The sequence below is a fragment of the Tripterygium wilfordii genome, chromosome 7 (genome assembly GCF_013401445.1).
Source record: "Tripterygium wilfordii isolate XIE 37 chromosome 7, ASM1340144v1, whole genome shotgun sequence".
Lineage (NCBI taxonomy): Eukaryota > Viridiplantae > Streptophyta > Magnoliopsida > Celastrales > Celastraceae > Tripterygium > Tripterygium wilfordii.
In genome coordinates this window covers 3,148,479-3,170,035 of record NC_052238.1, presented here as the reverse complement: position 1 = coordinate 3,170,035, position 21,557 = coordinate 3,148,479, and the positions used below count along the sequence as shown (strand labels likewise).

The 21,557-nt window shown below is 39.3% G+C and overlaps 3 protein-coding genes and 1 pseudogene across 6 annotated transcripts; 2 read left to right on the top strand and 2 right to left on the bottom strand.

The window, feature by feature from the left end:
* The first annotated feature begins 495 nt into the window (after positions 1–495).
* On the top strand, positions 496–8,257 carry LOC120002363 (serrate RNA effector molecule-like). Of its 2 annotated transcripts, none has more exons than XM_038851097.1 (12): positions 496–1,088; positions 2,076–2,188; positions 2,346–2,400; positions 3,456–3,530; positions 3,624–3,698; positions 3,823–3,870; positions 4,031–4,099; positions 4,192–4,992; positions 5,134–5,182; positions 6,244–6,509; positions 6,616–6,795; positions 7,896–8,257. In XM_038851097.1, exons 1-12 carry the CDS (start codon positions 667–669, stop codon positions 7,954–7,956), a joined length of 2,214 nt encoding a protein of 737 aa, XP_038707025.1. In that variant the 5' UTR covers positions 496–666; the 3' UTR covers positions 7,957–8,257. The 2 variants fall into 2 exon arrangements, with proteins under 2 accessions (XP_038707025.1, XP_038707024.1); XM_038851096.1 differs by having other exon boundaries at positions 2,076–2,200.
* Positions 8,258–9,584: 1,327 nt separating this feature from the next.
* LOC120002157 (protein FAR1-RELATED SEQUENCE 3) lies at positions 9,585–17,205 on the bottom strand. The gene is given in 6 exon segments (XM_038850764.1): positions 9,585–10,592; positions 11,938–12,054; positions 13,502–13,648; positions 13,925–14,014; positions 14,105–16,417; positions 17,025–17,205. Coding segments are annotated over 5 exon segments (2,580 nt in total). The 5' UTR covers positions 16,286–16,417; positions 17,025–17,205; the 3' UTR covers positions 9,585–10,547.
* Positions 17,206–18,744: 1,539 nt separating this feature from the next.
* LOC120002762 (non-specific lipid transfer protein GPI-anchored 12) lies at positions 18,745–20,357 on the top strand. 3 transcript variants are annotated; one of them, XM_038851565.1, is made up of 3 exons: positions 18,745–19,280; positions 19,908–19,934; positions 20,090–20,357. In XM_038851565.1, exons 1-3 carry the CDS (start codon positions 18,902–18,904, stop codon positions 20,224–20,226), a joined length of 543 nt encoding a protein of 180 aa, XP_038707493.1. In that variant the 5' UTR covers positions 18,745–18,901; the 3' UTR covers positions 20,227–20,357. The 3 variants fall into 3 exon arrangements, with proteins under 3 accessions (XP_038707493.1, XP_038707494.1, XP_038707492.1); XM_038851564.1 differs by having other exon boundaries at positions 18,752–19,280; positions 19,902–19,934; XM_038851566.1 differs by lacking the exon at positions 19,908–19,934.
* A 94-nt stretch (positions 20,358–20,451) lies between these two features.
* LOC120002465 lies at positions 20,452–21,536 on the bottom strand (annotated as a pseudogene).
* Positions 21,537–21,557: the final 21 nt, after the last annotated feature.

Sequence of the window (21,557 nt, the reverse complement as noted above, 5' to 3'; positions counted from 1 at the left end):
ATGATGCTTTCTTTTTGACAATTGTGTATAGCTATAACAGCTAATTTAGATGATAATTACTTAGATTTGGCCTTGAGTAGTTTCTCGAATGCCAAAATTTTAATATTTTCAGGCGTAAAAATTACATTCATATTATTTGTATAGTTAATTAAACTTAGGTGTCTTAACAAAAAAATCATTTTCCCTCAATTCAATCATCTCATGAACGAGACTTTAAGATAATTAAATTTATCAATAAATTTTTATCAAATATATTCTTCTTCTTTTTTTTGAGAAATTATCAAATATATTCGTTAGATAAAATTTAAGGTATTTTTAAAGTTTAAGATAAATTAAAATATAACCATTTAAATCACCTATATTTTATATTTATTAATTTTAAAATTGTAAAAATATTTTGGTGCACCGTCCTCCATTTCTCCTGGTTCTGGATTTCTTTTCTCTTTTTGTAAGGTAACTCATATATAACTCGGTAATTTGTTACTTTTGCTTTAGTGCGCCATTTCTTGACCGGATGAGAAAATAGAGAGAGCAAAATCGTCTATAGAAAGTAGAAACCAGTCCATAAGCACACCCGCGCAGCCTCACAGAAGTGCAGAAGCGGTGATTACAGTCTATCATCTTCTCTAACTCTAGGGTTCACCGCCATATCTCTACAAACCTTCAATGGCCGAAGTCATGAACATTCCCGTCCATTCGCTCGACCGTAGCCGGGATCGAACTGAGAAGTCCGCCGAAGAACCTCAGGATTCCTCTCCACCGCCGCCTCAGCAGCAGCCGCCGCAACAGACTTCCAGGAGGCGCGACAGGGAATCTCGAGAGAGACGTGATGAGCGGGACCTCGACCGTCCTCCTAACCGTCGAGAGTACAATGATCGCAACAGGTCTCCCCCTCCGCCTCCCAGGGAGAGGGAGCGAGAGTATAAGAGGCGGGCCAGCATGAGTCCTCCGCCTCCTGTCTATAGGGATAGGAGGCACTCGCCTCCCCCAAGACGGTCCCCTCCCTACAAGCGGTCCAGAAGGGAGGATGGCGGGTACGAGCCCAGGCGAGGGAGCCCTAGAGGAGGTTTTGGACATGGCGATAGAAGGTGAGTCCCTTGATTGATTAAATGGTGATCTGCTTGGTTTGTTTTGACGGCGTGGTGCATAGTTACTTTCTGATCTGAGAGAAGCATGATTTTGTACTCTTCCAGATTTTGGCATTCTGGTCAGAATCAGAATTCCTTTTCACTATTCTTCTTCCATTGTTACTTATGCAGTCTCCAGATTAGCTTAGGTACGCTATTTTATTAGGAAAATGCAGTGTTAAGGTATCTCAAGTTTTGTTTCCTACATTTTGATGTTCCTTTGGACTTAATAAATAAAAGGCATCGCTAAGCTAAGGTAATAAGGTAATTCAAACATCCGAGGGAATGGAAACAACGTAGGGCATAAGGGATGGTTTGACTTTATTCACATGCTAAGGGGCCGAGTATGCAACATGTAGCCATTGTTAGATGTTTGTGTATGGCTACCAAAACATAGTTAACGATGTTTTTGAAGCAGGTCTTCTTTTATTTACCTTTCACAGTTTGGTGAGGATCGTCATGTCAAATGGAAATGGATTGATGGAGGCGAGGGTTACTTTTCCTTTTTTTATGAGGGCTGTTATTTAGGGATCAAAGTTTTTTACTAATTCACTTTTAATTATTTTTAAACATTGGGAGTGGGTTGCACTGTTGCAGCTGAGGGTTTTCTTTACATCGTTCGTAAGGGTATTGTATTGGTCCTTCTGTTCTTCTGTTAGTACATGAGAGCTGAGAGGACTATCTTGACACCTTTTCTACTTTTGTACCTTTCATTATATTCTTACGACATATTCTCGTATAGGTATGCAAATTCAGCTCCTTGACAATTGATAAAGGGAAATGTTTGCTTGAGGTGTAGTCACCTCCAGTGTGCTTTGACTTTAAGTTCTATACCACCATCATTCCGTGTATCATTTCTTTTTTAGTTGATAATTTGTAGTTTCGGCCTAGTTGGTGACTCATGCAGAATTTGCTCATGTTTAATGATTTGATTCATTGGTGGTGTAGGTTTGGTTATGATTATGTTGGTGTTTATGATCGTGATATGGGCGGAAGGCCAGGCTATACTGAAGAAAGGCTCCATGGCCGGTACATTGGTCGCTCATCTGGTGGCTATCAAGGTGGTCCTTCTGGTAACTTTACATCCTTTCGTGTTGTTTCTTTTTTCCTTGGTGATGACTGAACAAATACTAAATATAGCTCTTAGCAATACCATGATTTCAGCACTACATTGTGAGTGATAATGTGATATAATATATAGCTTATGTACATCTGCAGACTGGGATTCAGGCCGTGGTCATGGTGATGCTTCCAACACAGGCAGTACTCAAAGGTTAAAATTCCACCGTATTTAATGATTCTAAATTTGTGCTGTTGCTAATTTTAGAATCATATGGAATTTAGCTAACTTCCAATACAATTTAACGTGCCGTTTCTAAATTCGTTATATTAGATCAGTGTGAGATCTTGCTGTGAACTATTTGACGTGATTGTTTTTCCCCCTCATGATACCTTATTATAATTAATTCCATTTTGAATACATTTACCTGAGAATTTTATGTATATTTAAGGATATCATTGCCTGTCAAAGCATGTCCTTCATAATTAATTCAAACGCCTTCTTGAAATTTTTTTTAATCCCAATACAACATATAATTTTGCAGTTCCTATCGTATGAACTTAATAATGTTAAAATTAGGTGAAGAACTACAGGTACCCATTTATACTTTTCCTCTCTTTGGCTTTGCAATATTTATTTTAAGGCCATCCATGCGTCCGATATTGACTCATGTTTTGAGTTTGAACGTGCTATTAATCTTTGGATAGAAATTTAAATTCTAATAATTCTTCATGATTTTTAACCAAACCTCTGATCCTTCCTGGTGAAATGGAGAGAATGAGTCCTACTCATTTCCTCTCTGGGCTCGGGAACATCAAATTCGCTTACCCTACTTGCTGTATTTTGGCCGATTATGCTTGGTTCAGCATGAAGCCATCCATTGTAATTGTAATTGTGTAGATAGTGAAATTCTTTCCCTCAGCTTTCCTTCTTTTTTTTCCCTGCCTTTCTCCACCCAGATGGTTTTTTTTTTGGTATAATTTTGAAGAATCGATGATGCAGTGAACAATCAAAATTCATCTGTTCCTAAATTTTACAGGATTCTTTGTCTAAGCACAACCATGATCTTCCTCTTATTATGATTATGTATGATCAATTAATTTCTGAAAGTTTTATCAAACCTCTCTCCTGCTCCCTATTTTGTGGTTTTGCATCTGCACGCCTGTGTTTCCATTTATTTTTTATTGTAACTTTATGTGGGACAGTAATATGTGGGCCTTCAGTGTCATTTGCTGTTAATCTTGTGATGTAACTCATTGTTTTTACAGAGAAGGTTTGATGTCATACAAGCAATTCATTCAGGAGCTTGAAGATGATATACTACCTGCTGAAGCTGAGCGTAGGTACGGCAGCGAGAATGGTTTTGTTGAGGTTGAACTATGTGTCCAGCTTTTGATTTTTTTTGATATGGTTATACCTGGCCTTTCATTATGCAGATATCAAGAATACAAATCTGAGTATATTTCAACTCAGAAGCGAGCCTTCTTTGACGCTCATAAAGATGAGGAATGGTACCTCACAACATTTTTTGGCCCCTGATTATTACTTTTTAATGAGGAAAATTTCTGCTCCCCCCCCCCTCTCTTGAATGGAGTTCATTTCATTGTTCTAATCATACCTTCTTTGTTAACATAGGTTGAGAGACAAATACCATCCAACAAATTTACTAGCTGTCATAGAAAGGTATCTACTGATCCATTTATAATAATCAGTGGGTTTAATTAAGTTGTGTGCAGCTTAAATGATTTCCTTGGGCTGTCTGCATATGTTATTGGCGGTGCTTATTATCCAACTGAGTCTTGGACTTTTTTCCTATTTGTAATTTTGGTCTGCTATCTTTTAGGAGGAATGAACTTTCTCGAAAGCTGGCGAAAGATTTTTTGCTTGATCTGCAAAGTGGATCGTTGGACTTGTAAGATCAGCACTTCTCAAGTTACTGATGCATACCTGAAAACCTTTTTGTATTTGTTAAATGTTACTAGATTGTACTTTTCTACGATGCAGGGGTCCTGGCATAAACGTCTCCTCTTCTAACAAATCAGGGCAAACTAGTGATCCAAATTCTGAGGATGAAGTAGATGCTGGTGGCAAAAGGAGACGGCATGGTCGGCTAGTGGCCAAAGAAGCTGATATTTCTACTGCTCCCAAGGCTCATCCAATTAGCTCTGAACCTAGAAGAATTCAAATCGATGTTGAACAAGCGCAGGCCCTTGTACGTAAGCTTGACTCTGAAAAAGGAATTGAGGAAAATATTTTATGTGGATCTGATAGTGACAAAATTAGTAGAGACAAATCCCATGGCGGCTCCACTGGTCCAGTTATCATTATCAGGGGCTTAACTTCGGTCAAGGGTCTAGAGGGTGTTGAACTACTAGATACGCTCATTACTTATCTTTGGCGTATCCATGGCTTGGATTACTATGGAAATGTCGAAACAAATGAAGCTAAGGGTCTCAGGCATGTTAGAGGAGATGGAAAGAGTTCTGATTCTAGCAGTAATGGAGCTGAGTGGGAAAAAAATATTGACTCCCGCTGGCAAGACAGGTTGAGGGGCCAAGACCCCTTGGAAATTATGACTGCTAAGGATAAGATAGATGCTGCTGCAGTTGAAGCCTTGGATCCGTATGTCCGAAAGATTAGAGATGAAAAGTATGGTTGGAAGTATGGTTGTGGAGCCAAGGGTTGCACCAAGCTTTTTCATGCTGCCGAGTTTGTGCACAAACATCTTAAATTGAAGCATCCGGAACTTGGCACGGATGTCACCTCCAAAGTTCGCGAAGAGCTGTATTTTCAGAACTACATGAAGTAAGCAGACTTTTCTGATTTAGATCATGAGGCACTAAAAAAGTAAACTTGTATGATTTTGTTTTTTGCCAAGAAAATATTTCTTTTTTTTTTATTTGTTGAGTAGAGATCTCATGATAAACATTTCATTGTCGATTACAGTGATCCAGACGCGCCTGGTGGGACTCCTGTAATGCAACAATCTCTACCGGTATGAAAAGATATATTGTTTCTCTTTTGTTTCCTAATCTTAGAATCTGTTATCTAGAACTGATTGAAAAATCCATAAATGGTGAGTAGCCTGTTTCTTTTTTAAGTCTCAGGCTAAACTAACCAAAAAACAGTATGGAATCAATATACAGATTAAAGCTTTGGTCTCTCTGAGTTGTTAGTACTGTAGTAAGAGTAGTTTATACCTAATATAGGCTTGCTTCTAGAATGCGTCTATGTATAACTGGTGTTTACACCCACCAAAATCTGTGGCAACTTTGTCTTGTGGTTCTTATCCATGGCTTTTTTTCACCCTGTTCTTTACCAGTGAACTCAATGGAAAGTGTATTGTCATTAAAGTTATTTACTACGTTTACATCTATTACGAAAAATGTATATAATAATTGATGAGTTTAAGGAATATTATGCTGGTTGCCAAAAAAGCCGTGGACTCTGACACAAGGACTGCCTTTATGTCACGTCTGCTTGAGCATCTCACAATTATTTTTTTCTGAAGAAGATTCTATGTGGAGAGAGAAGCATCATTGTAATGCGCTGTGCTCATGTCAAAAGTTAACAAGAGAGTGGTCGACTAGCATGGCAGTTCTGTGCCTACATCTTATAAGCATGAGCTTTTTGAGAACCAAGTTTACTATCTACGCCTTAAGAACAGCTTCATGATTTAGTTTTTTTTTACCAAATCAGTCATCACAGCCTAGCTTGATTTGATTTGCTTTTACTGCTGTTACTCGTTCGTAATCTGGAAATATTATAATTTATCAAATATTACCGATATGGTTATTTAATCGATAGACATCGTAGTCCTAGTTGCTTTATATGTGAAATGGTGGAATAACTAAGAAGTGATGCTATGTGGCCTCCTGGTTCTCCTTCAGTTTCTGTCACCACTTCAAAGTATGATCTGGTGCTTACGTAAAATAGCCTCATGCACTGGTGTGCAAGGTTTGAGTTTGTAGTTTATGAAGGAGTGCCGTTCTTTTATTGCTCTCTGAATAGCTTATTGATTGCCATTCTTTGTCTGATGATATATTGCTTGTGCAGAAAGACAGACCACAAAGACATAGATTGGGTCCACTGAAGGAAGAACGTGGTGGACGTAGGGAACGCGATAACAGAGCTAACGGCGGTGAAAGATATGAGAGAGCCGATTTGCAGTCTGTTGACTTTCAGTCTAATAATGATGGTCTTGACCGGGCTAACCCTGACGAACATATGTATGATACTTTTGGCGGACAAGGAATGCGTGTTGGTGCTCCTTTCCCCTCGGATATACCTCCACCAGTATTGATGCCTGTCCCTGGTGCTGGGTAGGTTACAATTTGCCTTAGAATGTTCTTGTTGAAATGATATTATTCTTGTGTTATTCTTTAGATATTTTTTCACCCTCTGGTGGCAAATATGATGTATATGCAGTCCTCTTGGTCCTTTTGTCCCTGCTCCTCCTGAAGTTGCAATGCAGATGTTCAGAGAGCAGGGTGGTGGTCCTCCTTTTGAAGTCGGTGGTGGAAATGGGAGGCCTGGACCGCAATTAAATGGGCCAGCCCCAATTATTTTGCCGCCAGGCTTTCGACAGGATCCTCGACGTATACGCAGGTAATTTTGTATTGGGGCCTTCTCAGGCCTAGGCCATTTAAAGTTGTTTACGTTTCTTTCATTTGTTGTCATGAAAAAAAAAAAAAAATTGGTGAGATCTTAGTGTCATGCTTGTCAGACATTTATGTTTTAATTGATGGAACACAATCCAAGACTAATGTCATATGGTAACTACCCTGACAGGAAAGAAAGATACGGGTGAAATTGGAAGGAATTAGCGGATGGGTAATGTGAAAGAAATTGGAAAAAAATGTTTGTCTGATAAAGTTTGTTTAACAAGCTATATAAATTGGGATTGATAGATAAGGTTGGGGTGAGTGCATCAGTATAAGCTAAAGCATCAGGCAAGGCAAAGGTAGTTTCCGGACAAGATCTACAAGATATAGAAACGAAGAATAAGAAGCCTGAGGCCTTATGGTAGAAGATAGGTATGCAGGGGTTCTGGGTATATAACCAGAAGAGGGGAGATCTTTGGGACGTGTCTGTCCCAGTCTGGTGAAATGTACGACCTCCTCACAAACAAGTGTAAGTGAGGGATTAAAAATCTAGTTGATCACTTAGAAAGTATACTAGATGTCTATTCTATTCGATGTTTATTCCCAACTTGCAGAAGTACAAAACTTATTCACATAGAAACTAGAGTTCAACTTAGGGAGACTGGAGGTCGTAGGTTCAATCCTAACTCTTTCATAATCACAAATCACAAATTCACAATCACGTGGCTTTACCACAAACAAAGCAGCACTGGTAGGGTTACCTTCCCGTATAGTGGCACTCTACCTATTGTATTCCACCGCTCCGTGGGCAATATGAATTCTTAAAAAAGGAGTTGTACTTAAATATGTATCACATCAAGAAAAATTGATGTGCTTATGATCGGTGTTGATATAGTTGGGCAGTGTCTAGTGGCTTTTGTCTCCTAGATTGTTCTGGCCGGTTGATGTGTCAATTTATAAGTATCAAGAGTTGATTTTTAGTGCATTGCTTTGATAGGGTAATTTTTGAACACGAATTTCTTAGGTCATTGATTGCTAGACTTGTAGAAATATAGCTGTTTTAACCATGCTATGAACTCTTGGTTGCATTTTATCTTTATGCAGCTATCAAGACCTTGATGCACCAGAGGATGAAGTCACTGTTATAGACTACAGGAGTTTGTAGATCGTCAGTATTGGTGTCATGGTGTGCATTCTTGAGGATGTGGAAGTGCTTGGCTTTTCTTTGTGCTTGCTGCAATTTACCCGCAGAAACACGTGAATGATTTGAACCTTGATTTTTGGCCCCGCTGGCTTTACTGACTTGAGATAATGTTCTTTTACGTAGTATGATGGTGGATTTAAACGTTTTAACAAATTAGTAATCCTTGTAAAATGGATGTGGATAATAGTATAGTTTCTATATTTTTATTTTTGCTGTATTTCAGTAGCATTTGGAGAGTCTGAGCTTGGGCTCTTATTCGTAGCATTTGCTGTTTTTCGAGATTTTATTTTCAACTCAATGCTGCAGATTACAGACCAGCATTGGCTATGGATCTGATCATCTGTCCTGAACCTAGCGGGACAGGCCCATTCGTTTTGGCAGGAGTCTGAGCCTGGGCTCTTATTTTAGGCCATGGGCTGGGATTCAGATCTAGCCTTGGGCCCATTCGTTTTGGAAAGAGTCAGAGCTTACGCTCTTATTGTAGGCCGTGGGCTGGGCTTCAGATCTAGCCTTAAAGCTCGGCTCTACTAACCAAGCTTGGGCTAACATGGTTTTGGCTAGCTTTGCCCGCCATGAAATTTCGAAGAAAATTTTTTAAAAAATTAAATATGGGCTGGGCTTGAACTGAAAATTAGGCTTGAATGATAGGCCAGCCTATAGTTTGGGCAAATTTTGGGCCGAGCGTTTAGCCCGAACCAATGGGCTCGGCTCGGCTTGACAAACCGCCTAACAAAATTTGCCCGTCATGTTAACATGGGCCGGGCTTGAACTGAATTTTGGCCTAGTATGGCAAGCCCAAAACCCATCCCGGCTCAGCTAAGTTTTGGTCAGCTTGAACTGCCAAGAGTTTTTTAAGCAAAATTATGGGCCGGGCTTGAACTGAATATTGGGCTTGGAAGATCGGGCCAGCCCAACAAAGTTTGGGAAAATCTTGGGCCAAGCGTTTTGTCTAATCAATGGGCCCAGCCAGGCCAATCATAATTTGGGCTAGCTTTGGCCCGCTAAGTAAAATTTTAGAAACAAGGACATATGGTTGGGATTGGACTGAATATTCGGCTTGGAACATCAGCCAGCCTGACAAGCCCAACCAAGTTGGAGCCGGTCTTGGGCCGAGCATTTAGCTCGAAACAGTGGGCCCAGTTCGGCCAGCCACAACTAAATTTGAGCCCAAATTACTTTTCAAAAAAGATTTACATCTGGGCTGAGCCCGAACCCACTCTGACCACTGACTACTGAGTAGTCATCGCAAGCATTAGTGGTAGCATGCCAAGTGCTGAAGTGCCAACCGAATCAGCCCGTATATCAAGTACTTCCTATCTTCTTCTCCATAGACCATAAATCATAAGATCACGGGTCCGATGGTTGCTTGAATGTCCACTAACCACAACTGTTCCAGCTAAACCCTACATAACAAACCGTTCAAGATCAACTATGAAATTCCTCAACTCCCCTGGCATGGCAGCTCTGACATTCTCAAATACAGAACACAAAAAGATAACTTATCAATATTAAAAACGCAAGAAACAGAGCATGGAACCACAAATTTTGAAGATCATAATTCACTTACTGCAATCTAAATTTCAGAAAAATAAAAAAGAACACTTGAATGGCTACCAAAAAAGCAACAAAAATGTCAGCATGCAGACAACATATAAAATTCTAATCTAATGGAATTGAAGTAACATAAACAATTATATATGATGGACCTGAGTACTTGTTCCCATGCCTCCATAGCATTTCCACTATTTCCGTCGGCATTCCAATCTGAAGGCAAAAAAAATACAATCCTGCTTTCAAGTAAGAGAGCGTGGAAAGAAGCAAACATACACACTTAATTGGGAGTATGAGATGAATTACCAATCACAGGAACGGCTCGATAAGCAAAATGCTTCTCACTAATGCCACAGCAATTAAAACCCTGTGTTAAGATCTTTGGCTCGTGTTGAATGAAAGTTTTCCAAGTGCCCTAAAAGTAGTTGCTTTCTGGAAAAATGCTCTACCCTAGAAGCTTATCAAGGTCAAATTTCCAAAAATGCAACTTCTTGTGGGGGAATGCCAAAATGGTGAAGTGGCCTTGATGCTTTGCTTCACCCATAACTGCAGTCTCTTCGGGGTTCACAGACGCTAACTCATCTATTATGACATCTACAGCAATCTAAACAAGTCAAGAAAGTTTATGGAGTCCAACAAAACAAAAATTACAATGGGTATACATCCTTAACAGCCTTAAAAATTGAACTCTTCAAACCCTTTGGATTTCAATTTCTTTGAAGAACGGAAAGCCTTTGGATTTCAATTTCACATGTCAAATGTACAAATATGTTGCACAACAAACTCACATGCCAGAGGAAGCAATAAGAAATTCAACAAAAATAATGCTACAAAAAACAAAAACAACAAAAAAATGAAGGAAAATAATTACTTTAAAAAGGGAGAAGGAAACGAAGAGCAAACCCGACAAACTGGGAGTGCTACTCAGACATTCCAATGGCCTATTTTCCCATCCATGAGATATGTGAGCGCACAAACCTATGATAAGTTATTCAATATGTTCATTTCCGCTGCTTCTTTGATTGCGACTTGGGTTGAGGCTCAGCCTGCCCAAATGAAATGTCCCATGATTGGTATTAAATAATATATAGCCTAAAAGTAACAGGAAGGGTAGAGATTAGAAGAGGGGGGGGGGGGACTATGCTATATGACGATAAATTGGGACATAAGAAGTCATGGACTGTAAAAGCTCTAATCTAAAATCAATCAAAGCCCCAAGGCCATCCCACCCAGTTACAAACATTACGGCAGATCATGAAAGAAAATTGTGAAAAATTGCATTATCAGAATACTGAAACAATAAGTGATAAGAAACACTAAAAACAACTGCAGAAGGTCAAATAAACATTAATGAGGGTCAGTTTATGTGACTCGGGCTATTTATCTAATAATTGCTATGAACCTAGACCAATTTTTTTGGGTAACCTATGAACCTAGCCCATACCACACCATTTAACCCATCTTCAAAACATAATTGACCACCTGGTGAAGGGAGATGAGGAACATGAAGAAATTCATTCCAATGAAATTTTAGAGAATATATTGATATATGTCTTCAGAAATTGTGGGTAGGAAAACCCTAACTGATCTGTATTATTCTGGTCCTAAGTTACCAGCAGTCTTGTTATCAGTAGAATGTTGAGCAATGCCTGTCATCTAAAAGGAAAGATAATAGAGAAGAATCAAAGACATCATCAATGACTGGAGTCTTTGGACTTAGGCTCTGCTTGTGGCGCAGTGCAACTTTTGTAACAGTGGTTTCAGAAACAAAAGTCTCTTGGCAAAGCAGCACTCTCTAGCCAAAACAACCACCAATGAACAATGGGATCCATAAATGACGAACATAAACCCATTTCACCAAATTAATGAACACTTTGGTCAATAAACATCCAAAACCAGCCATCCAGCCAAAAACTGTTCACTAATAATATTCCTAAAAAAAACGAAACTCTTTATTTTCTCAGCTACACTCCAATATTATAACTAAGAAATGAATAAACAAAGTTGAAATGAAACACATTATTTTGTCAGTTAAACTCTTGGCCTATAACACCCAAAAACAAAGTTGATGACCGAAATGGAATTATCCATTCTAGATACTTGAGACTTCAGACTTGTATTCTTAGCAGCAACGATTTGTAAATAAAGAAACAACACTACATCTCTGTCTTGAGCTTTATATTTATAGCATCAATTCTAAAGCATTAGCATCTATGTTTCCAGTGAAACTCAATGTTGAGTCAAATAATCCACAAAACATTTAATGCAAAAATAATCTTTGCAGGCTGTCTAACTGAGTCACTATTTTTGTCAAAAAAACCAAGGAAGCAGTGGAATCCATGCAAAAAAAAAGGAGGAAAGTCCAAATATGAATATGAAGAGAATGCATACGGCATTTGAAAGCTGCTCCTGGATGTAGGCCATTGATCTCAGCATGGCACCTAATGTATCCCTGGACACCTGAAATTTAACTTCCGACTCTCCTGAGGTTGTCTCTGTATCGTGAAGCTGAAATGAATGAAAATAAAAAAAACCTCCATTGAATCAACTACATAATAAACATGAAAGGAAAAAAAAAAATGAAGGGCAACAACATAACCATGCAAGATAAGGAAATTACCATTTCAATCCTCAAAGAAATCAATACTATAGAAAATATGCAAGCAATAGTTTTACTCCCATGAGTAGAGATGCAATGGAAACCTGACATTCACATGATCATGTTCTTTTTTCACTTGGGACCCTTCCACTACACTTTGTATCCCACTTCAACCGTCATGATAAAATCCCCAACCTAGTGACCTCCAAAAATATTCAACAAGCTGTCTTACATGACCAAATACTCGACTACTGCAAAACCCTATTGCAAAGAATGCAACATATCTACAACTACAGCAACTAATCAAAACCCTCCTTTTCAGTACCATCATCAATATGGTAAAAGCATTAATCCCAAAAAAAAATTAGGACTCACTACAGGAACCCACAAAAGAAAGTACGTGTAGATTCCCCTCCAGACATACATTCCAATCTAAAGTCATATCCCAACTAATCCCATGATATCATGTCCTTTACTCCTTTTTCATCAATTCCCTCCGTGTTCTTTTCATGTCTCCTCTCCTACAGTTCTACTTTTAGTTCTCTCAAGTTTTCATACCGACACACCAAACATCTTAACATCTTCAGCTAGTTTCATCATACATCTTTGTCTAATCTTTAAACTCTCAACGAGTCCTAGGAAAGAAGATTGCTACTACTATCCTAAACCATCCACACGGCCAATTATCATCATCCTACGAGCCTTTATCCCAAAAGTTTGGGGTTCATTACATAAGTGTATGAGAAAATCAAATGAAATCCACTACGTGTATTCGTTTCCGCTATTCATTTCTATTGAGGATCATACTTTCGTCAACTGCTATTGAATCAATATATTTTCTTACTATGTCAAGCCATGTTTTTTTAGATCTTCCTTTTCGCTTCTTACTCTCTCATACAAATTCTCTCAATTCTCCTAAGCATACAGCTATCTCTACATTGTATATGCCCACACCATCTTAAACGGTTTTTATTAGATCTCATTTCTTATCCTGTCTTCCCTCGTGTGGCCACACATCCAACAAAGTATTCGCATTTATGTTACATGCATTTTTTGGATATGTTATATATTAGTAGCCCAACACTCTTAAAATAAATGAATTGACAAGTTATAGTATGACGTCTTTACTCTATTTTTTTTTATGCAATTCATGACAAGAACAACTTCAAACTTAAGAAAACAATCAAAAAGCATACTTCTTTTCTTTAGGAACGAAAAAAAGAGAGAGAGTACATGTTTATCCCTTGAGAATTTCCAAAACTTCTCTAAGAATACTTCTAACAATATTTCATCACTGTAGACACCTACATCAGATGGTTTGTTTCGGCCAAGGGTTTAGAGATTTGATTTAGATACCTTCAAATTGATGACGGCAACCCGACTAGCTGGTGTTGAAAGCTGTTCACTAATATATGTCATAGATCTCAACATGGGTTCCAAGGAGGGCCTTGAGAGCCGGAACTTAACCTCCAATTCAGAATGAGTCTTGCTATAGTCTTGCAACTGCAGCAGTTGTAAGTGAATAGATATACAATTAGGGCTTCATCACTTGGCAGGCATTACTAAGATGCTTTACGGTTCACTTCATCATTTTATTTTGCACAAATAATCTATAGCAACCCAAATCAACGAAACACCTGAATAAAGTTTGAAATACTTACACAAATACAAGCAGTCCTGTCTAGGTGGAAAAATATCAAATGAACTATTTCATGGTAAAGTAAGTTAAGGACAGTATAGTGCCCCACTTCTCATACAGTTTAGCTTATCTCAACATACCTTCAAGTTGATCACAGCAAGTCTATTCCCCGGCACTGAATTGTTATTCTCCATAACCCAAGTCATTGACTTGAGATAAGGAATAACCGCCTGAGCATAAGGCCAATATATAACTAAGTCAACACCTAATTTTTGCGTGAAAACTACTAGACTAATGAAAACAAAGATTTTCATCAATACCATGCTTTCATTTGGGCCATCTTCCTGGTGAAGGGACACTGGGGCCATGTGCGGACCATTTACATCAGCAACAGATTGAGAATGGGCACCAGCATTGTTCAGATTAAATCGCCTTGACACTTCATCCTGTTGTGGCCATAACAACGGGGTTGTGTCTGACTCTGAGGTAGAAGTCTTCCTGTCATCATAACCAATCCCACTAACCTGTGAGCTAGGGGGTGCAACTCTGGTAACATTTTTCTTTACAACAGCAACCTTCCTTGCACCTTCGCTGAGAGCACCTAATGCAATATTATAGGTTTCTGCAGCTAATGCCCCTTCTTCAGCATAATGCATGACTTGCCGACATAGAATGTTATACCGTGATGTCAAAGACTCGTGCCCCTGTAAGTCTCCACTATGTTCACCTATTACATCTCCAGTCTTAGCATCTCTTGTCCACCGTTTCAAGATGTAATGAGATTGTAGTTTAAGAACATTTGTAACAGTGAAAACTGTCAAAACATGACGACAGAGAACACCCGATTATTCAAACATTTGACAGCTACAGTTCGCTCTCATTTCAGGATAAATTAATGTGACAATGTATGCCTTGTGGTCATCCTCAAATTTTGCCACCCTGAATGTGCTAACTACTCCATCACCCTCAATTCTATTGGCAGTGTATACAAAAGTTTCAACCAACTCTTCCTGAAATTTCACAAATATTTTCCTTGTATAAAGACTTGCCGCCTGCTTTTCCATCGGTGAAGGCGTCTTCAAAACTGGCAAGGTGCAAATTGTGTCAAAATCTGCTTCTATCTCCCTTTCAAACCAATTTTCCAAGGCTCTTTCATATTGTCTAAAGAACATGGGCAATGTCGTTTGTTGATTCACATAACCATCAAAGAAGGATGTTCCAAATCCTTGATCCGGAGATATTACAGCAAAAAAGGAACCCCGAAAATATACTGGAACCCACTGAGCACGAGCATTATACAACGATTGAAGCCAACCATGTCCTCTGAGGTCATATTTATCAATGATGTAATCCCAAGATGACTCAAACTCCTCAATAGTTTCAGTCAAGTTGATGCAATTATAAAGCTCAACCTGGAAATTAGGATGCACATGGCACACATGAGCCAACTTCTCGTGACCTTCTCGTAAGACATGCCACTTGCTAATACAATGGTGGGCTTTTGGAAACACCAAAGCAACTGCAGTCTGTATGGCCTTGTCTTGATCAGTGATTATAGAGACAGGCTGGCGATCATTCATTGCCGTAAGAAATGTCTTCAACAGCCAAGTGAAGGAAACCTCAGAATCATCAAGTAGTATTGCACAACCGAACAAAATTGACTGACCATGGTGGTTCACACCGGTGAATGGAGCAAATGGCACCCTGTACTGGTTCGCTCTGCCCCTTGTGTCAAGTGTAATTGCATCACCAAAATGACTGTACGCCACCCTTGACCTTGCATCAGCCCAGAACACATTAGCCATGCAGTTATCTTCGTCAAGTTGTATTGCGTAAAAGAAACCTGGGTTCTCTGCCTGCATTTTCTTAAAATAGTCCAGCAGATTTTGAGCATCCCTCCCTAAAGTCCTCTTTTGAGCAAAAGCCCGATTTGGCACTACAGAATAAGTGCTCCTAACTCCATGGTTTGAATCTACAGATCCACGGTTTCCATCCATGGACACATACATCACACCACTTGGAACGATTCCTCCACCTTGCTGAGTTTCAGCCACAGTCTTCGCAGCACCAGCGAAGTGCCTTCGGGGCCGAATGTTTTGCACCCTACTAGGGCTTACCAAGGAATGAGTATGATCTTTCACAAACTTTGTGACAACCCATCTGCCTTGACCCTTTAACTCTATTCTAAGCATCGCATCACAACTATCAGCATTTCTTCTTTTCGAACCTTCTCTGCCACACAAAAATTCCCGAGCAACAACTGTCCCATCTTTAGAGCGACTACATTGACCAGCTTTGGAGCTAAAACCAACGCGTCTGCAATACTCATCGTAAAAAGTCTTAGCAGCGTCTTCAGAATCAAATTCCATCTGTTCGTGTGGCCCAGCAATTCCATCTTCATCATTGGTTGAGGCATTTCCAAAGATGTTTGCTTCTCCACCCTCATTAGGGTCAGCATCTCCATCATCCGCCATCACACCATGTCCCACGCCCCCTTCCATATCAATCACATGAACATCCAAGCACCACTGTACAATACTACATTCTATTTGGATTCTCAATTTGTCAGCCCACTACATTAACAGTGCACCACAAGTTTTGTTCCCCTATGGAGAAGCAAGAACTATTGAAATCTGCATATCATATAAACAACGGAATACCTCATGCAATATCCAAAAACATGTAGGGAGAAAAAAGTAACCCAACTTCGATCCATAAAAACACTAACAAATTAAAAGAAATCAGATTAAATAAATCCATAAGAAATTAAACTTCGAATAATATTAGTCGGGAGTCCAACCATAACCAATACTATAATTGTAATTAACTCTGTATGTATGCATATATTATGCATGCATATTTGTATGTAGGGATACCAACACACAAACATGTATTTCTGCGTTTACCATCACCACATACACTGTTCATGCATACAAAAAGCGCATCTACACGCATGTCGGCATATGTTGCAGTACTCATATACATAAAATAAGTGGATGAAACGATGTAAGGATGAAAAAAATTGCTTGCCTGGAGCGAATAAAAGTATGTTCTAGAACCATGAATATGTTGAGTTTCTACATACATATGCAAGAACAGTTAACAAACTCGAATGAATACAAACTCAAGCAAACAAAAATTTGGACGCCAAACCAAATTCTCTAATTCATCTCCGCAAGAAACACAAGCCTGGCAACTGCAACAGCATACGTATAGAGAGAGACAGAGAAGGAGAGGCACCTGTAATTGCAGCAGCTATTCTTTAGAGAAAAATTGAGGCGGGGATTATTACGTGAAGGAAGGGATGATTCGGTGAGGGCGGTGCAGTGAGAGTTCGAGACTGAGGAGTTTGATCATGGTTTTGATTGAGAGATAACGTGAAACCCTAACTTCGGCTATAAAATTTGGTAAAAACTTTACAATTACGTTCCCAAATAATATTATTTTTTTAGTTTTTCTGTTATTAATCGTATTATGCCGTATGAAATAAAATAAGTCCGCGTAACGGAAAATTGAAGGGCGGTGACCGAGCGCCCGAATTTTAAACCGACGGCATTCCAATAATTTCTAATTCTTTTGGGTTGGAGGGGCCCATTTAACAATTACATTGCAGCCCATGGAACAAAACTTTATAGTTTTGGGTTGAAGTGGCCTAATTAACAACTCTTTTTTGCTTAAAGCGGCCCATTTAACAATTTGATGGCCTAATAAAGGCAATTCAAGTGGGAGAAATTTTATCTACACACCATCAATATACTAAGTCTACATCACTTTTTCAATATGATAAGTTTACAAAAAAAAGTTATAAGTTTATACCCAATTTTATAGTGAAAATACCAAATTACCCTTTTTATACACAATATCACAAATATTTGTGTTAAGTTCACACATTTGCAAGGTCTTCAACCTTGGACCCTCTCCGCTACCTTCATGTCCGGCGTACGATCTATGACCCTTCCTCTAACTCCCTTCACGCATTCAAGATTAGAAAAATCAAGCCTTGCTTGGCAAAAGTAAGTTTTATATCACTACGCTGCATAGATTCTAAAGAAATTAAATTATTCCTCAACCCTCGTCATATTATTTGAAAATGCAGCTTCAAAGTTCTTAAAAGACGATCTCCAGGTATCAAAGCAACTAGTACTGAACAACTTCACTTACAACAAGATATCCTAATATATGGTGTTCTATCCCTTTTCTCTCTCTAGACCCTCGATAAGACTCGTAGCCATAAGAACAAATACAGTCCAGATGGAAGACGTGGTGACAATTTGGATAAAACGCAGCTTATCATGGTCTTCAAACTCGCTCAGGCACATCACGCATTCCATTAATTCGCCACCAATTTTCACGTTTTTGACATCAGAGTAGATAAGGATCGGGAATGTCTCAATGATGTCATCATCCTCTACAACGTTTGTTGGAGTGAAAATTAGGTTTTTTTGGGAATGGTGTAAATTTAGTAATCAACAATAAAATATATAAAAAATATTTCTTTCAAATATTGATGTTAAGGGTTTATATGTCATTGCACACTATGATATTTTTAGAAACTACAAATTTTAAAAAAGTGGTGTAGACTTAGTATATTGATGATGTGTAGATAAAATTTCCCTTCAAATGGAACTCAACCAATCGAACTCTTATATGATAAAACAAAAACGTTGTAGTTTTGTTGCACTGAGTAAACTATCGAGACTACGTAATAATGTCTCACAAAACACACCGAGTAAACACATAAAATTTTTTGTGTGAGTTCATACCTCGTGGGAGGGACCTACACGAGTCTTTATCCCTAGGGAACATCCTCATTGATAAGGTGTCTTGTAAAATTTCTCTAACCTTTACCATCTAAATTTTTTTTTTGGGTCCGTGATTTTTCACATAAAATTCAATTTATTTTTAAAGTTTCTTAAGACATAAAAAACATTTTTTTAAAAAAAAGTTAAGTATAAGGAGATCTATAAAGAGTAATTAAGTGGTAGTTGCATTTTTATTAACTTGAGCTGCCTCTTTCACTCTCTGCAACCTCAACTGTTCACCATCTCCACTTCTTTTCTTCAAAACACTAACTACTCACAAATACCTAACTCCTCCTACACGGCAAGACACGCAAAATGTCCTCCGCCGCTCGAATCACTATAGCCACTATATTGCTAATGACGCTTTACGGAATGTCGACAGTGTCGGCGCAAGAACCGGCGCCGGAGGCTCCATTTGCGATGGGGCCGCCGGCGGTGTCACCGTCGCCGGACTGCTTCTCGACCCTAATGAACTTGTCGGATTGCTTGACGTATGTGGAGAACGGGAGCAACTTGATGGTGCCGGACAAGCCGTGCTGCCCTGAACTGGCGGGGCTGGTGGATAGCAACCCGATCTGCCTGTGTACACTGCTCGGAAAATCCAAAACTTTTGGGGTGAAGATTGATGTGAATAGGGCTCTCAAGCTTCCTTCAATTTGTAAAGTTGAGACTCCTCCTCCTAGCTTGTGTGCAGGTTAGGCCTCCTCCCCCTTGATTATTTGATCTATCATTTCAATTTTTTTTTAAATTGATGTGAGAATCTGTGGAACCTCGAGAAGAGAAACAGATCCAACGTAATCTTTTCTCATTTACCATCCACTAGAAAACAAAGATTAATTTGGCATCCTAGGAATTAGAATACAGACTAACATATAGAGAATAGTTTCTTGGTGGGACTAATGAGGAGACGAAAGCACTCTTGTCGGCATTAATTGCGGCACCGAATTGGGTGTTGGGATTCTGCTGCCTGCTGGCAGCTCGCTCCTCAATGCATGGATGGGCCTTCGTCTGTTTTTTGGTCAGTGCCATAGGCCAGAGAGAACCCTTATGAAGCTGGGCCAAGTCCATAACCAACAGTGTTTGTTGGTCATGATAGAATGTGTTGGATTGCTTCTGGCCCACTGAGTAAAAGCGGCCCATTTTGTTTGCACATCAGGCCCAGACATATTGCAAGGCCTTTCTCTGGAAAACTCTTGAAAACAAAGATAAATTTGCATGAAAATACTACTAGTGCAAATCACATTTTGTAAAGTTATTCGAGTACATGTTATATTGAGATTGAAGATGATTTTACTGAACTAATCTTATTTCCCGGTACTAGGTGGTCCAACAGCAAGTGAGGCACCAGGTTCTTACTCCCTTTCTCATCCGTTCAATTTAATCTGCAAATTTCAATTTTTTCAACATGCAATTTAGAAGTTTGTGTAGTCAAAACTAAACACACATTATTGTTTTGTCAGAATCTAACATTTTCTTTTTTTTAAAAAAAAATAAAAATTGCAGAGGCAATGCCGCGGGGAGGATTTGCTGAAAATACTTCAACCGGGAGCAATGATAATGTGGCTGCTTCAAGCATTGCCATATCTGTTCAAGCAACTTTTATTGGATTGGCAATTGCATTTCTTCCGGCATTGTCTTGAATTTGATACTCTGATATTCTGTGATTCATGATCTTATACTTCTTTCGAATTATCGGTTCATGGATACGAGTGTTGTAACCTGCAAATTCTATACTCAATAACAGTTCATTTATAATTTATATTCAATTCCTGGTTTTATGTTTTTCAATAAGAGAGATGAAGATTGAAAGACAACTTAACCACATGCATAGCTTGAAAAATAGAATTCCTTTGCAGATTATTGAGCTCCATGAAATATCAGACTAATAGATCTCAAATTGTGATTACATTAGCAGGTGGGATCTCAGTATAATTAACATTAGACTTCTCATCCATTGCAATCTTCTCCAATCTAAGAAGACTACCAATTGCCAAAATTGCATTGGGATTTATATCATGCAAACACCTTGCATACAAACTCCTACAAGCACCAGAAGCTGCCCCAAACGGAGCCTTATCCATATTGGGCCCCAAAAGGCTGTGGCCCAGTATCCTCAAAATGGGCTGCAATAGCTCCCATGGCAGAGGAATCCTCCCTTCCTTCTTCTCCTTCCCTTTCTTCTTCTCCTCAAAATTTTCATTTTCAGAGTCATCACCATTGTCTTCTTTATACATGTCCCCATCTTGACCTGCCCAGACCTTGCAAAACTCACAGAAATCAATTTTGGATTCCACAGGCATCAGAAATATTTTGCTGTCATATAATTCCAATGCAGCCCCTACAATCATCATGGCCCTCCTGGTGGACCTCACAGTTCCAAAGCTGGGGATATAACCGTCAGATTAAATCCTGTTGAGTTGTTTTTAATTGGGGATTTTGATTCATGATAAATACTGGGGTTTGACAGATCGGGTACGTTTAAGGTTACGGGTTGATCTCCTCGGGTCGTGGTTTCGTGGGCGTAAAGGGCTAATAAGATGGCTTCGAAGATCGGGGTCGTGGAGGAGGAAGCGGGAAGGGTTCTGGGAGGTGGAAAGAGAGGGAGGGATGGTGGCGAGGATGGACGAGAGTGATTGGATTGCCAATTGGGAATTCGGGAGGGAATCAGACGGTGGCGATTGGAAGGTGGTGGTGGTGGTGGTGGTGGCCGTCGTTTCTGAGGTGGTTGTTTCGTCTGACATTGGAGTGTTTTGGAGGGAATTGGGCGGTGAAATGAAATTATATTGGGGTAGAGTCGTAGAGAGCAATTTTGAAGGAGGAGATTGAGGAGTAACGGTAGGATCTGGTTTAGTCGTTTTACAAAGTCTTCTGATTTTAGGCCCATTATTGATTGTAGGCCCACCATGAAACTTATTGGGCCATTTGGCCCTGAATCCTGCGGAGAAGCCATCAAGCCAAGGTAGCCAAGTCC